At 42.9% G+C, this 14,066-nt stretch overlaps 1 protein-coding gene across 12 annotated transcripts in view; it reads left to right on the forward strand.

Moving 5' to 3' along the window:
* The window catches only part of PEAK1 (pseudopodium enriched atypical kinase 1), a 220,614-nt gene extending 210,696 nt beyond the window's left edge, over positions 1-9,918 (forward strand). For all 12 annotated transcript variants that reach the window (XM_043524692.1, XM_043524690.1, XM_043524695.1 and 9 more), the window contains one exon: positions 875-9,918. In XM_043524692.1, the coding sequence (XP_043380627.1) occupies positions 875-2,032 (1,158 nt within the window). In that variant the 3' untranslated portion in view covers positions 2,033-9,918. The remainder of the gene's footprint in view (positions 1-874) is intronic.
* Positions 9,919-14,066: the final 4,148 nt, after the last annotated feature.

The raw sequence follows: 14,066 nt of genomic DNA on the forward strand, positions 1-14,066 counted from the left end.
AGCGAGACACGAGAAGTAATTCTTCCGCTCTACCCTGCACTGATTCGGCCTCAACTGGAGTACTGGAGTACATTTCACGAAGGATGTGGACAAATTGGAGAGAGTACAGAGAAGAGCAACAAAAATGATTAAAGGTCTAGAAAACATGACCTATGAGGGAAGATTGAAAAAATTGGGTTTGTTTAGTCTGGAAAAGAGAAGACTTAGAGGGGACATGATAACAGTTTTCAAGTATGTAAAAAGTTGTTACAAGGAGGAGGAAGAAAAATTGTTTTTCTTAACCTCTGAGGATAGGACAAGAAGCAATGGGTTTAAATTGCAGCAAGGGAAGGTTAGGTTGGACATTAGGAAAAACTTCTTGTCAGGGTGGCTAAGCACTGGAATAAATTGCCTGAGGAGATAGTGGATTCTCTCTCATTGGAAATTTTTAAGAGCAGGTTAGACAAACACCTGTCAGAAATGGTCTAGAATACTTAGTCCTGCCACGAGTGCAGGGGACTGGACTAGATGACTTCTCGAGGTCCCTTCCAGTTCTATGATTCTATGAGAAATATATCAAATAAAATCTCCAGTGGGCTGTTTCATCATTTACTACCTCATGGTATATTCCAAAAATTAATAAATTGAAGTCCAGAGTCCTTAGCTTTCACTCCAAAAAGCAATCAATGTAAGAAGCATAAAAACATATAAGAGTTTCAAAGTGTGCTCCCAAAGGGCAGAGGTGAGGGTTTTTAAGCCTCACTCTACCTAATTTCTAGTATTTGGGGTGGGGTTGGCAGCAGGCAGCCAGGTGCACATTTAAAAAGAAAAAAAACATTTACAAATGAAAAGTTATAATAATTGACTTTGGTTTTGTGCTCTTTTCTGCCAACAGATTTGTAAGAGCAAAGCTAAAGAATCCCAACAGTATTACCACAGCTTGGCTATCAGACAGAGTCTGGCTATTAACTTTAACATCCAACAGGACTGTGGCCATTTCTTAGCTGATGTACCTGTTCGCCTCCTTCCATGGGAGGATCCCAATGCACCTGAGGAGGAGGAGGAAGATGAAAAGGAAGGAGAGGTAGAAGATGAGCAAAAGAACAAAGAAACCGCTTCCTGTTTGGAGGCTTCACAGAAAGACAACTCAGGCAGTGAGCGGACCATCAGCAAGCAGCGCAGCCGTGTTGTGGTCATCACACGGGAGGTACCATACCTAACGGTGGCTGACTTTGTGCAAGAGTCCACAACACGCCATGCAAATAACCCAGACTTCTATGAAAGGCAGGTGTGTCTATTGCTCTTACAGCTGTGTTCAGGCCTGGAGCACCTGAAACCCTATCACATCACACACTGTGATCTGCGCTTGGAGAACCTACTGCTGGTTCACTACAGACCAAGGGGAGGCCTTTTGAACTATGAGCCTGTGGAGCCCAATCCCAACGCAGCTTGCCCAGCCAGGCTAATTGTGAGCAATTTCTCACAGGCCAAGCAAAAGAGACATATGGTAGATCCAGAGGTCCTACGGGACCAATCCCGCCTGGCCCCAGAGATCATCACTGCTACACAATACAAAAAGTGTGATGAGTTCCAAACTGGCATCCTCATCTATGAAATGTTGCACTTACCCAATCCCTTTGATGAGAATCCAGAGCTGAAGGAGAAGGAGTATACCCGTGCTGACCTCCCCAGGATCCCCTCCCGTTCCCTCTATTCCTATGGGCTCCAGCAACTCGCCAGCTGCCTGCTGAATCCCAATCCTTCAGAGAGAATCCTTATTTCTGAGGCCAAGGGAATCCTTCAGTGTTTGTTATGGGGTCCACGTGAGGATTTGTTCCACACTCTGAGCTCATGTTCCAGCCCACTACGGAAGGATGCTGTGCTGCAGAACTGGCTGGACATCAAACGGACGCTGCTGATGATCAAGTTTGCAGAGAAGTCCTTGGACAGGGAGCGTGGAGTCAGTCTTGAAGACTGGCTTTGTTCTCAATATCTGGCATTTGCCACTACAGACTCACTCAGTCGCATTGTGAAAATCATGCAGCAACACTAGTTTGTACAAGCTGTTGCTTTTCCTCAACCCCCTACTCCTTGCTCTATTCTGCTCCCACCTTCTTTATTATAGGGTTCACACTTTGCACGTCTGCTGAAAAAAACAGCCTAGATCTCAAAGCTAGCAACCCTGCGCAAATAGGTTCTAATTGGAAATACTGTCTCCTATTGAAGATACGATGGAGACTTTATTCAATTCCTAGGCCTTCCTTGTTTAATCATATGTACAATGATTGCAATTGGATTATATACCTCCTAGGTTGGGTTAATTTTTCAACAGATTGAAAAAGGGGAGAGAAAAATTTTAAGGAGACCACTAGTTTTATATTACTATAGAGGATGAATTCCCCATCTCTTCTGGATGGATCCTGCCATTTCTAGTGGTAGCATCTGCAGAAAAAGCAGTGACCATTTATGACCATCAGCAGAGATGAATTCATCATAAATGTGAATCAAATGATCCACCAAAGTTTAGAGCCCCTGACCACAAATATATTGCCTGTGCTCCATCCCCGGTGAAAGGTTCTACCTCTCAGTCTAGGCTGAGGCTCATCCACTTAGTCTTCTCATTCAGGTGGATTTTTATTTTACTCCTACTCTTAAATTTTTTATTTTCCTCCCAAATAGGGCAGTCCTCTGATCCCGGCAAGTAACCAATAGGCAGCAATCATCAGTGTCCAATATTGTTGCCTTCTCTAACTTGCTACCTGTCCATATCCCTTCTGATCATGGGTCCTGGATTCCAAGGATCCTGCCTTAATCAGCCTATGATTATCAACCTGTAGTATCTCCACTAAAAAGCAAAAGCAGAACTTCCCACCAGTATATATGACCAGAGAGTCATGTATTGTAGATATAACAGTGTTAAGCAAGAGCAACATAACATACCAAGAAAAACTGAAACATCCCTGCCCCACATAAAAGGCACTAAACCCTGGGCTTGAAATAAACAGAAATTACATAACCAATCCTCCTTCAGTTGCTGCTGTGCATCAGGTATCAAAATAGCAGCCTCCTTCTTTGTGTTTTATTTTGGTTTGCTAGCCACTTGTGGCATATTGCAAAGCAGGACTGAATTGGCAGTGCTGGTGTGTTGGCAGGAGATACCTACACAGACAAGCACTAAACATTTCTAACAGGCCACATGGAGATGGTTTTACTTCAAATGTATTTCTCTGGGGGAAAAACAAGGGGGCAAACACTGCTATTTAATTACTGAGAGACCTCTAAAGTTTGGCAGCTGTAATTAACAGTGACCTGATCTATTTTCCCCACAGCAGTATTTGGCTACAAATCTCCTATCAGTAACTAATGTTTACTAGTGTACTAGCTGCTTCAGACAACACCCTAAAAATCCCTAAAAATGGAATGGCTGTTGACATAGCTCAGAGATCATTGCAGGTATTGTTTTAGAGTAAGGAGGCACTGGTGGGTATTAAGGTGACAGGTTAAAAAAAAAAAGTCCAACCTGAAGGAACTTTTCACCTTTTGAGGCAGCTGCTGGTTTCCTTCCCTGAGATAGCGACCTTTCCTATGGAATGCCTACAATCATACAGATGGTCTCTTTGCTCAGTATTGCTAGGTTCTCAATTGTCTCAAATATCTCCGAAGAACACAATGGGGGCAAATGAAAGGTGATATTTAATATTCTGAGATGGGTGGTGGAAAACATACAGCCCAAGTTTTGAGCCTGTGCTTCTCTCCTATGGATATATGTGCAATTCTTGTATGTATTTTTTAAAATCTGTATATTACAGTGTTTACGTTACTTACCAGACTTTACCTGATGCTAGATCTGCAAATCCTTCCTTTACTTTCCTGGCACATAAATGCGCAGAGTTACATGTGTTCTTTATATGGATTGATATTTCATTTTTCATTGTTTGTTAAAACTGTGAGAAATCAGTTTACTTCAGGCTTGAAAACAAATAGCCACTTTTTATAGCATATGCATGCTTGGACTAGATGCATGGAAACCAAACAAACAGTCCTGCAGGCATGAGGTCAGTGAAACGAGCTCCGTGTACACACCGCATATTTGAAGGGGGTGAAATTTCTCTGGCATCTGTCAGAGCTAAGCCTTGTGGTATGTGGAAGCCTACATTGATTGTGCAGTAATATATAGAATATTTTTGTGGCCTTTTTAAACGTTTTTAAACTTTCTGATGAAATATCCTTTTGTCTGATTCATCTGTATCAGAGAGGGATCAGGCAAGGATAAGGATCATGTATTTTAATGTGATATATATCACTTTCAAAAATCTCAAAGAGTTAATGGGGGTGGCAGCATTAATGCAAAAAGAGTGCAGTGCACTTAAGCACAATTGCAATGCATGGAGCTGATGACTTCCACCACTTTGGGAAAGAGGCTTTCTACATAATGCTGAACAGACTTGTGGTAGAAGCCTTTACAGAGAATTGCACAATCAATAAATGCAGCCCTGTTTCATATGGGCACAGAATCGTGTAATGCCTTATGGCTTATATACACGGAGCATGAGTTGACAGCTCACTTAAATGCTACCTGCAAACTACCAACCCTTTAAGCTAAGCACAGGACACTGCTTCTTCTTGTTCTCCTGGTCTGGATTAGTGTTTGTTTTTGGTTTTTTTTTTAAGTAGCATCTATCTGCACATAACTTCTCACCTAACAGATATATGCTGTATGAGCAGCACATGGACCACTGGCCATTGCAGTAGGCACATTCCTTTAGGCCGCCTGGTTTGTTTGGGTTTTTTTTGTGTGTGTATGTGGACACATGTTCTCAGTGTCACTTTCATGTCAACACACACATGCAAAGTTGAATATTGAATGTTTTACAACCTTATGTATTTAACTCAGCTGGTCCGAAGCCTTTGTATGTCTTTGTTCTTTAGAGATCAAATTTCAGTTCATATTGTTTATGATTAAATTTAAACCAGTACTCATTTTAGTTCTGCAGTATAATCAAGCATGGATGAATGTTCACTACCGATCTCTTTATTGTGCAGCACTGGGTAACCTTTAGCAATTTGTAAAATCAATGTGATTTTTACTTTTTTTTCTTTTTAAGAACAAAAGAATGATCAAGGAGGACAAACACAAACTGGCAAGAGCTTCCATTCCTTGGTGGTTCTGGGGCTGCTTTTGCAGACATCCTTGAGGATTATAACTCTGTTTATGGGGGTCCTCCGTGCTGATTAAGAACCACACCGCACAAATATCTGAGAATGTATGCATGAAATTGACTGTAAACAAACAAAAGCAAAAAAAAAAAAAGGTGGGGGGGATGCTACAGCATAATTTCTAAACAAATGAGGAAAAAACCTGTTACCTTTGTTTTGTCCGGATTCTTTATGTATCAGGAATGGAACCCCTGCCTATGTACTTGCATGTGGACATATACATGCACAGAGTTTGGATTTTTAAGTAGTGTAGCACTTTTAGTTGAGCTCAAGAAATGAGAAGAGCTGCAATTCTAAGATAACAGTATTGATTGTAAATATATATTTTTCTATTACTAAAAGCTGCCATTTCACTATTTTTTAAATATAAATTATACAGATTTTCAAGTTCAAAATAAGATCTGGAAAATCATGTAATTATTTGATGAAGAATTAGAATTAGTGGTTCCTGAAGTTTTTAGGGCCACTAAAAATCTTTTTAACATTTTGGATGGAACAATCTCGATCAGCAATTGAATGCACAATGTATAGTGCCTTGTCAAAGAATTAGAATAGTAATGGAGAGAATCAGTCAGAATCTCTTTCCACCTGCTAACAGCCCTATAAATAATACTGCCTACATAGGGTATGCATACACACCAGCTGGGTACCACACAGGGTATGTATACACTGTGATTCCCAATGTGGGTAGACAGACACGTGCTAGCTCTGCTCAAGCTAGTGCCTAAAAATAGCAGCCTGGCTATGACGCTTCAGGCTAGCCACCGAAGTATCATCCCGTCTGACCCCCTCAAATACGTACTCAGGCAACTAACCCAAGCCACCACCCATGCTGCTGTGGCTACACTGCTATTTTTAGGTGCTAGCTTGAGCCTTTCACCTCCCAACTGCTGTCTTGACATACCCATAAATATAAAAAGATGACTACAAAATAAAATGTTGCATTTCATATGATGCTGGGTTAATCAATTTTATGAAAGGAACATTTTCTGGAAGGTCAGTTACATGAAAAAGTTCCTTTGAAGTTGCTCATAGTACCAAAATAAACCCCAAATGACAGCAGGTCTCTGGATTTTTCACATTTGAAATTGAGGCTTAGCACTGGGTGAGAAATAGATGAGATGTCACTTGGTCTAGACATAATACACTAAAATTCAAGAGTCCTATTGCTTTGACAATCTATTACAGACACTCCAACTCCAGAAGATGAAGAGACTGAATAGCTTGGAAAGAAGAGAATGTGTGTAAGATGTGCAGCTCCTCATATTATATATAGTGGATGTGCTGCACATACATCTATATGCTGAGGAGGCATTGATGCAAACCACTGTTAATTTAGGAGTTTGGGAAAACAAGAATCTGTTATAGAATGTGGATTTCTTGTTTCCTAAAAAATGGATAAGTAAGCCCAGTTTATCTTCCAAGCCTCAGGTCTGGTCCAGTGAATATATATGGTTCAGGTGAACATCTAGACAGAATTTAGATGGCACAGCCACTACAAAAGCTCATATGGAAATCACCAGAAATGAGAGAATGCAGAATTTTTTCTGAGGGCTCTGGAATGTCAGAAAATAGAGACAAGGCTTCTTTTTAAAATTCAGATGTCAAATGAAGACCAAGAAGTCAGTACTAAAGTAAGAAATCTCATTTTATTGGAATACTATGGTGCTAGAAATCCCAATCTGCAGTCCAGTGTGTACATAGTATTTACATGGTCTAACATTATCCTACCATCCTTCAAGCTCCAACATTCACTCCAGATTTTCTTTAGGGATCTGCCAAGAGCACCATAGGATCTGCATACATCATCTGGACATTGTAGACCAGGGGGATTCTGATAGGTTAGAGGGAAGAATATATACTTTAAATAAATCTAGTGCATTTTGGCAATCAAACACTGGGGAGGTTACCCAGATGCTTTCTATTCCAGCTCCCTAGCTTTTGTCTGAAAAACTTGTCAGTTGTTGCTGAAATAGAAATATCTCAAGGGCATTACCCCATTCAGAAGCCTTACCTAAATGAGTATATTTTAACATTTTTTCCTGTTTTCAACTAGGGACCTAGTCCTTCTCTCCCTGAAGCCAATGAGAGAGTGTTTTGCCTTTGGGAGCAGTTATAGGCAGCAGTATCAAACCTTTCAGTTTACTTCCCCGCCCCCAGTTTGATACAGATTGAACATTGTTTCCTGGCAGGTGTAGTAAATGGGTAGTACTCCCAACATCACTGGGTCATCAAGTTTACACTGATTTAATGGAGGTGCTGCTGCTGCAATTCCTGAAATCCCAGAGAACACTCGCAGACCTTCAATCTCACAGACCTTCAATCAAATGCTGTCCATTTAAAGAGGATCTTGATGTGTAGTGCAGCCCATATACATTGCTATGAGTGGAACAGGATCTGTGGACTGCAATGTGGACGCTGGAGGCCCAGATGCAGAAATTCTAAACCTAGGGTCAATATTCAGTGTGGATGCTCAAGCCCTGGGCTTGCAAACCCAGGGTCTCAGTTCCTGAGTCCCACTAATCCTGGCCTTACATTACAGTGTAGACATACCTGTGAGATCTGCTGCACCAAATCCCTTAGATTAAACCAAAAGAGGCTTTTATATTGTGATGATTAAATATATAGAAGATAATACCAAAGAAATGCAGAGCAGAACTTTAAATGCTTCAGTAATCATACTGTTCCCAAAACTCAGTTCAGTAGAGATGGTCCATAAACAGCACATAGATTCCAAACAGATTTCAAGAGCAGGGAAAAAAATAATTTAAAATGCTTCTGTAAAAGGACTGGGCAGAACTTTTAATGTAAAGTGACTACAACTCTGAAAGAACCAGAGCGAAGTCTCATAATCCCTCCTCCTGACCATTTGTTGTGTTAAGAAGAATTTCTACTAGATGTTTGTCTAGATTATATTATTCACTTTGAGGCACTTTTTGAAGGATTATGGTTTGAATAGACACAATATAAAGAACTTTGTGCTTGGGAGATTTATTTACAAATTTAAATTATTTTCTATAAGCCTCCTTGCATTAGATCAGTGTTTTTTAAAGTTTGGGTCGTGACCCAGTACTGGGTCGTGGCATGTAAGACATTGGGTCTGCTTGCTCAGCACCCAGGGACCCTAACGACTCTGGTCAGCACTGCCGACTGGGATGTTAAAAGTCCCATCAGCAGTGCTGCCCAGCGAAGGCAGGCCAGTGCCTACCTGTTCCGACACCGCGCAGCACCCTGGAAGCAGCCAGCAACAGGTCCAGCTTCTAGACAGGAGGGTCACGGAGCTCCGCGCTCTGCCCCACCCCAAGCACTGGCTCCACACGCCTATTGGCCGGAAATCAGCCAATGGGAGCTGGGGGGGAGGGGGAGAGCATGCTTGTGGGCGAGAGCCGCCGTTTGTGCGCTTCCACCTAAAAGCCAGACCTGCTGCTGGCCACTTCCAGGGCGCAGCACGGTCCGCGATGCCAGGACAGGTGGGAAGCCTGTCTCTGCGCCGCTGACCAGGAGCCACCAGAGATAAGCCCACACCCCAATCCACTGCCCCAGCCCTGAGCCCACCCCCCAAACCCAGAGCCCCTCCTGCTCCCCAAACTCCTCATCCCTGGCCCCAGAGCCTGCACCCCCAGCCCAGAGCCATGACCCCTCCTGCATCCCAACACCCTGCCCCAGCCCAGAGCCCCCTCCCACACCCTGACCCCTCATTCCTGGCCCCACCCCACAGCCCTCACCCCTGCATCCCAACTCTCTGCCCCAGCCCTGAGCCCCTCCCAACACCCCAAACCCCTCATCCCCAGTTCTGTTGGGTCACAGGCATCAACAATTTTCTTCAGCTGGGTTGCCAGAAAAAAAGTTTGAAAACCACTGCATTAGATGTTTGGTACTCCACTCAACATCTGGTTAGAGACTGAATTAAGTCTACAGAAGATTTCAGAAACGGCAATGGGCATGAAATACTCAACTTACCTGTACCTAAGCATCTCGCAATTCTAAAGAACTTGTTTTATACTTCAGTTTAAGAGGAGCCATCTCATTCTTTGTTTTCTTAAATCCAGCAAGAAGGTTTCAGGGATTTAGAAGAGGTTGGAATGTTTTTTATATGAGAGAAATATATGTTCATATATATATATATAAATTGTATTGTACTACAAAAAATTCACTTTGCCCCTCTTTTGTTTTGTGTGTGTGTGTATATATATTATATACAGCATATAATATATGCTGTAAATTTGCTTGAATTTTAGCTTACCAATTTCATAAAACCAATTACACCTGTTTATGAAAAACCATTTCAGAACTCTGGTTCTTTTTCTTTACTTTGTTGGTTGCAGAAAGTTTTGCAGCTCAAATCCTTGTGGTGTTTTTTTTCTTAATTCTTAATTAGGCTGAACACTTGTTTTTCATAAAAGGAGATAAAATTATTTTTAAATAAGAGATTCCTAAACTGGTGATCTTTTATAAATGGGATTTCTTTAAAATTCCTCAGATAAGGGATTTTTTTTTTGACTCCATTGTCCTGGGTAAGCTTTGTGTTTGGAATTCCTGATTGCATTGCTTTATCTGGTGCTTCATATCTATATTGACACATTCTATATAAATAAGTGTATAAACTCCAAGCCTTCCTTTGCCATCAGGGGGCAGTTACACTCTGGTTTGCTGTGGTACTTTGCTGTGTACTTTGTGGCATTCATGTTACTGTGTAAATAAACTAGTTTTATTACACTGAAAGTCAAATGTGGTTGTCTCATTTTTCTACCTTTCTTTCCTCTTTAGGTTTTCAAACACCAGGGAGTTGCACTGGGAAATACTGTGTTTACAGTAAAGATGCATGAACATGGCCTCTTGTTGAATTATGGCAAATGCAGGAAAAAATGTTTTACTGCAAGGGAGCTGAATGTTCTTTAGTAATGGCCATTGCATTAACAAGGCAGATGCAAGGTTTAATGTCTCCTGGTCCATATAGAGAGATCAGAGTTATCATAATTAGGGCAGAGAATAATGCAGTCTTCATGTTCATTCCTCCCTGTGGCTTCTTTGCACTGTTCTATCAGCGTACTCCAACCTCAAGGGATTAACCTTTTCTGAAGTGAAGAGAATTCACACTCCACATTCATTTGATCTTGGGCTTCCCTCTGACTTCATAATAGGTTTCATTTCTGCCGTCAAGGGAGACGTACTTCTTGGGGGTGAGAGCCAGGGATTTCGGGGGGTATACACCTCCCCTGAATTCTCCCAACACCCCACCCCACCCCACCCCAGCAGTTACATGCAGTATTGCCAATTTAGTCGTTGGTTGGAAATTTGAATTGAAACTGAAACATTAATACACACTTTAAAAGCATATACAGCATATGAGAAAATACTTGTACCTGAAAAAGCATAATGGATTTGAAAAGTATGAACAAAGACTAGTCTCTTCATACAGCTGTTATTTATGACAATGTCAGTACATTTGTTTTGGCTATATTCTCCAACCTAATAATTTCAAATTATGATTTGTAAGCAAGATCTGAATGAGCTCTCCCCTGATACCTACTGATGAGCCAGTGATGGTTAGAAAGGCTTCAGGACCAGACTGTATTTTCATGCACACCTAATCTGCCTAGATATCCAACAGACAGAGCTGTGTTGCCCAAGTGATCAATTTTGGCTGGTGCTGGGTTACAAATCACTTAAATATTAAATGTGTGGGGGTCATGAAATGTTGTTTTCTTTATTGTATGAGTAAAGGGCAGCAGAACTGTACTTAGGCTGACTGCATGAGGGGGTCTCCTTCCGTGCTTAAATTGCGCTAGGGCTTGCCATGGCTGAGCCCAGGCACCTCTAGGCTTGGTAGTTCATAGCCCTGGGACCTCTGGGCTTGTCACATCAGTTATGAAAGTAACAAACTTGCTTGAGCCCCGGCACCTCTTTCATTACAAATTAAGCACTGGTCATCCTCAACTGAACTGCACTCCCTAAGCAGGAGGTTTGGATGCCATATCCTAGTGAAGAGAGAGGGTGGGGCACAGGTGTTTTGCTTGGTGGTGTGGGCTGTGCCTAAGAGTCACAGACACTATTTGACCTGACCCTCTCTCCTATTTAGAGATAGAGCTGATTAGGCTCCATAGAGAGTCTTTTGGTTTGTAAAGTGACCACTAGAGCTGAAATCACTGATAATCACGTCTAAGTGCTTAGACCTGCTGTGGGACAGTGTTTCTGTGGAAGACACAGCCCAGCCTGCACTAGCAGCGAGGTTCTCCCACTGAGCACTGAAATCACTGACAGCTGGGTGGAACCTCGAGAGATCAACTTGCAGAGGTCACAGTGGAAGGTGGCAGTAGAAGGTGACAGCGCAGGGCCATTGGGGACAGAGTGGTAGAGTGAACGGTGGCACGACAAACAACAGAGGCCAGAGCATTGGACAATGTTTCAGTGACTTCACTCCAGAATGCTAGATTTGTGACTGGGAAACACATAAATATACATTTTCTAGTAGGCCAAGATTTTTAAAATGCATTGTTTGCCAAGGTCATTATCTCACATCATCGCTATCTCGAGAGGTCGTTATCTTGGGGAGTTTCTGTACTAAACTTTTTTATTATTATAATTATTTTTATGTAAGAATAGCCATATTGGGTCAGACCAATGGTCCATCTATCCCAATATCCTGTCTTCTGACAATGACTATTCCAGGTGCTTCAGAGGGATTGAACAGAACAGGGAATCATCGAATGATCCATCCCCTGTCGTCCACTTCCCCCTTCTGGAGAACAGAGGCTAGCGACACTCAGAGCATGGTATTGCATCCCTGCCCATCCTGGGTAACAGCCATTGGTGTACCCAACCTCCATGAATTTATCTAGTTCTTCACAACATCCCTGGCAAAAAATTCCACAAGTGACTGTGCATTGTGTGAAGAAATACTTCCTTCTCCTTCGAGTAGTGTCCCTATGGGTGCTCCACTTTAGGTGTCTGTGTGCCCCTGCACCTCTAATCGAAGATTTTTGGTAGCAGTGTCCCATGCCATGAGGCTATTTAGCACTGCACGGGCGAACCTCCCTCTCTTCCTTCTCTACCCTCTTTGGCCTCTGAGGGAAGGAGCAGTTGTCCCTTCCTTATCTGTGTCATTAGCATAAGTAGTGTTTGTTTTGTTACCTTTGTTCTCCCGAAAAGTACTCAGGCTAGTGTTTTATTTTATTTTATTTTATTCCTTTGGTTTAAAAAGAAAAGAGAAAAAGGAAAAGAACCTAACTTTCCTTCCCTGTCTGGGGGCATTCCCCGGCTCCACCCGGCATCTAGTAGACTCATAATTATTTTCTTTCAGTTAAAAAAAAAAAAGTAAAGACGCTGTTCTTCTGCATATTCCTCCCTGCTAGAGGATGACACCCCCTGCCCAGGGGCTTGCCTGGCTCTCTCTGCTCCAAGCGGTGCCTCTCCTGCCAGGAGTCAGTTCCTGTAATGGCCAGACACTCACTGTGCCCGGGAGACCCTCACAGACGTGCTTTACCTGCCACACCTAAAACTGCAGCCTCACAGGAGCTGGGAGCTGAAGTAAAAATTCCTCCTATAGAGAAAACACTTCAGTCTGCAGGGGACTCCCGTGGGTGTTGACCCCAGATCATCCCCGGAGCCTTCAGGAGCCTGCACTTCAAAAGGGGTCGAGTGGTGAAGAGGAGAAGAGAGAGAGAGAGAAAGAAGAAGAAGCCACCAGCAGACTCCCCCTGGAAAGGCTCCTCCGAGCAACTGGCCGGCCAGAGGGGTGTTCCCCAGTGCGGCCATCTCAGTAGGACAATACCAGCAGAGGAACCTCCTGCTGTGAGCTCATCTGCCACTCTGGGTCGGCACCAAAGCTCTGGAAGCTGAAACGTGAGAAAGGGCTTCCTTCTGTGAGCTCTGCCCTGCTCTGAGCTTTGCTCTTGGCACCGACAATGGCCTTCTGCAAGAGGAAGTTACTCACCTTGTGCAGTAACGATGGTTCTTCGAGATGTGTGTCCCTATGGGTGCTCCACTTTAGGTGTCTGTGTGCCCCTGCACCTCTAATCGGACATGTTTGGTAGCAGTGTGCCGTTGAGCCCGCGCATGGGCTCTCCCTCCCTCGTGATCTGCCTCGAGGCTATTCAGCACTGCATGGGCGAACCCCCCTCACTTCCTTCTCTACCACAGAGCCCTGTAGAGAACTCCGAAGCAGAGGGGAGGAGGGCGGGTTGTGGAGCACCCATAGGGACACACATCTCGAAGAACCATCGTTACTGCACAAGGTGAGTAACTTCCTCTTTTGTTTGTTTTAAACTTGCTACCTATTAATTTCATTGGGTAACCTCTGGTTCTTGTGTTAAGTGAAGGTAAATAACACTTCCTTATTCATTTTCTCCATACCAGTCAAGATGTTATAAGCCTCTATCATATCGCCCCCTTAGTCATCTCTTTTCCAAGCTGAAAGTCCCAGTCTTTTTAATCTCTCCTCATATGGAACCTGTTCCATACCCCTAATCATTTTTGTTGCCCTTGCCTGTACCTTTTCCAATTCCAATATATCTTTTTTGAGATGGGGTGACCAGAAATGCATGCAGTATTCCAGATGTGGGTATATGATGTATTTATATAGTAAAAGTGGAGGAGCTTGGTTTGCCAGACTGATCAGCTAAGCCAATACCGGCAACCTATATGAAAAGGCTGCAAAGCACCTTGCCTCTGGGCTGCATCAACATGCAGAAAGCCTTATAAACCAGTCACTGTCAAAGCCGATTTTAGAAGAACTTAATGAGGCTGTTAATGCTGGAGACACAACCCAGTTTATGTGAATCAACATGGCTGTTGTATCTCTTGCTTAAATAGAAAGTATGATGCCACACACTACAAACTGGAGGCCAACGTTTTAAGTGCATTGTCACTTG

This window comes from Chelonia mydas, chromosome 10 (genome assembly GCF_015237465.2).
Source record: "Chelonia mydas isolate rCheMyd1 chromosome 10, rCheMyd1.pri.v2, whole genome shotgun sequence".
NCBI lineage: Eukaryota > Metazoa > Chordata > Testudines > Cheloniidae > Chelonia > Chelonia mydas.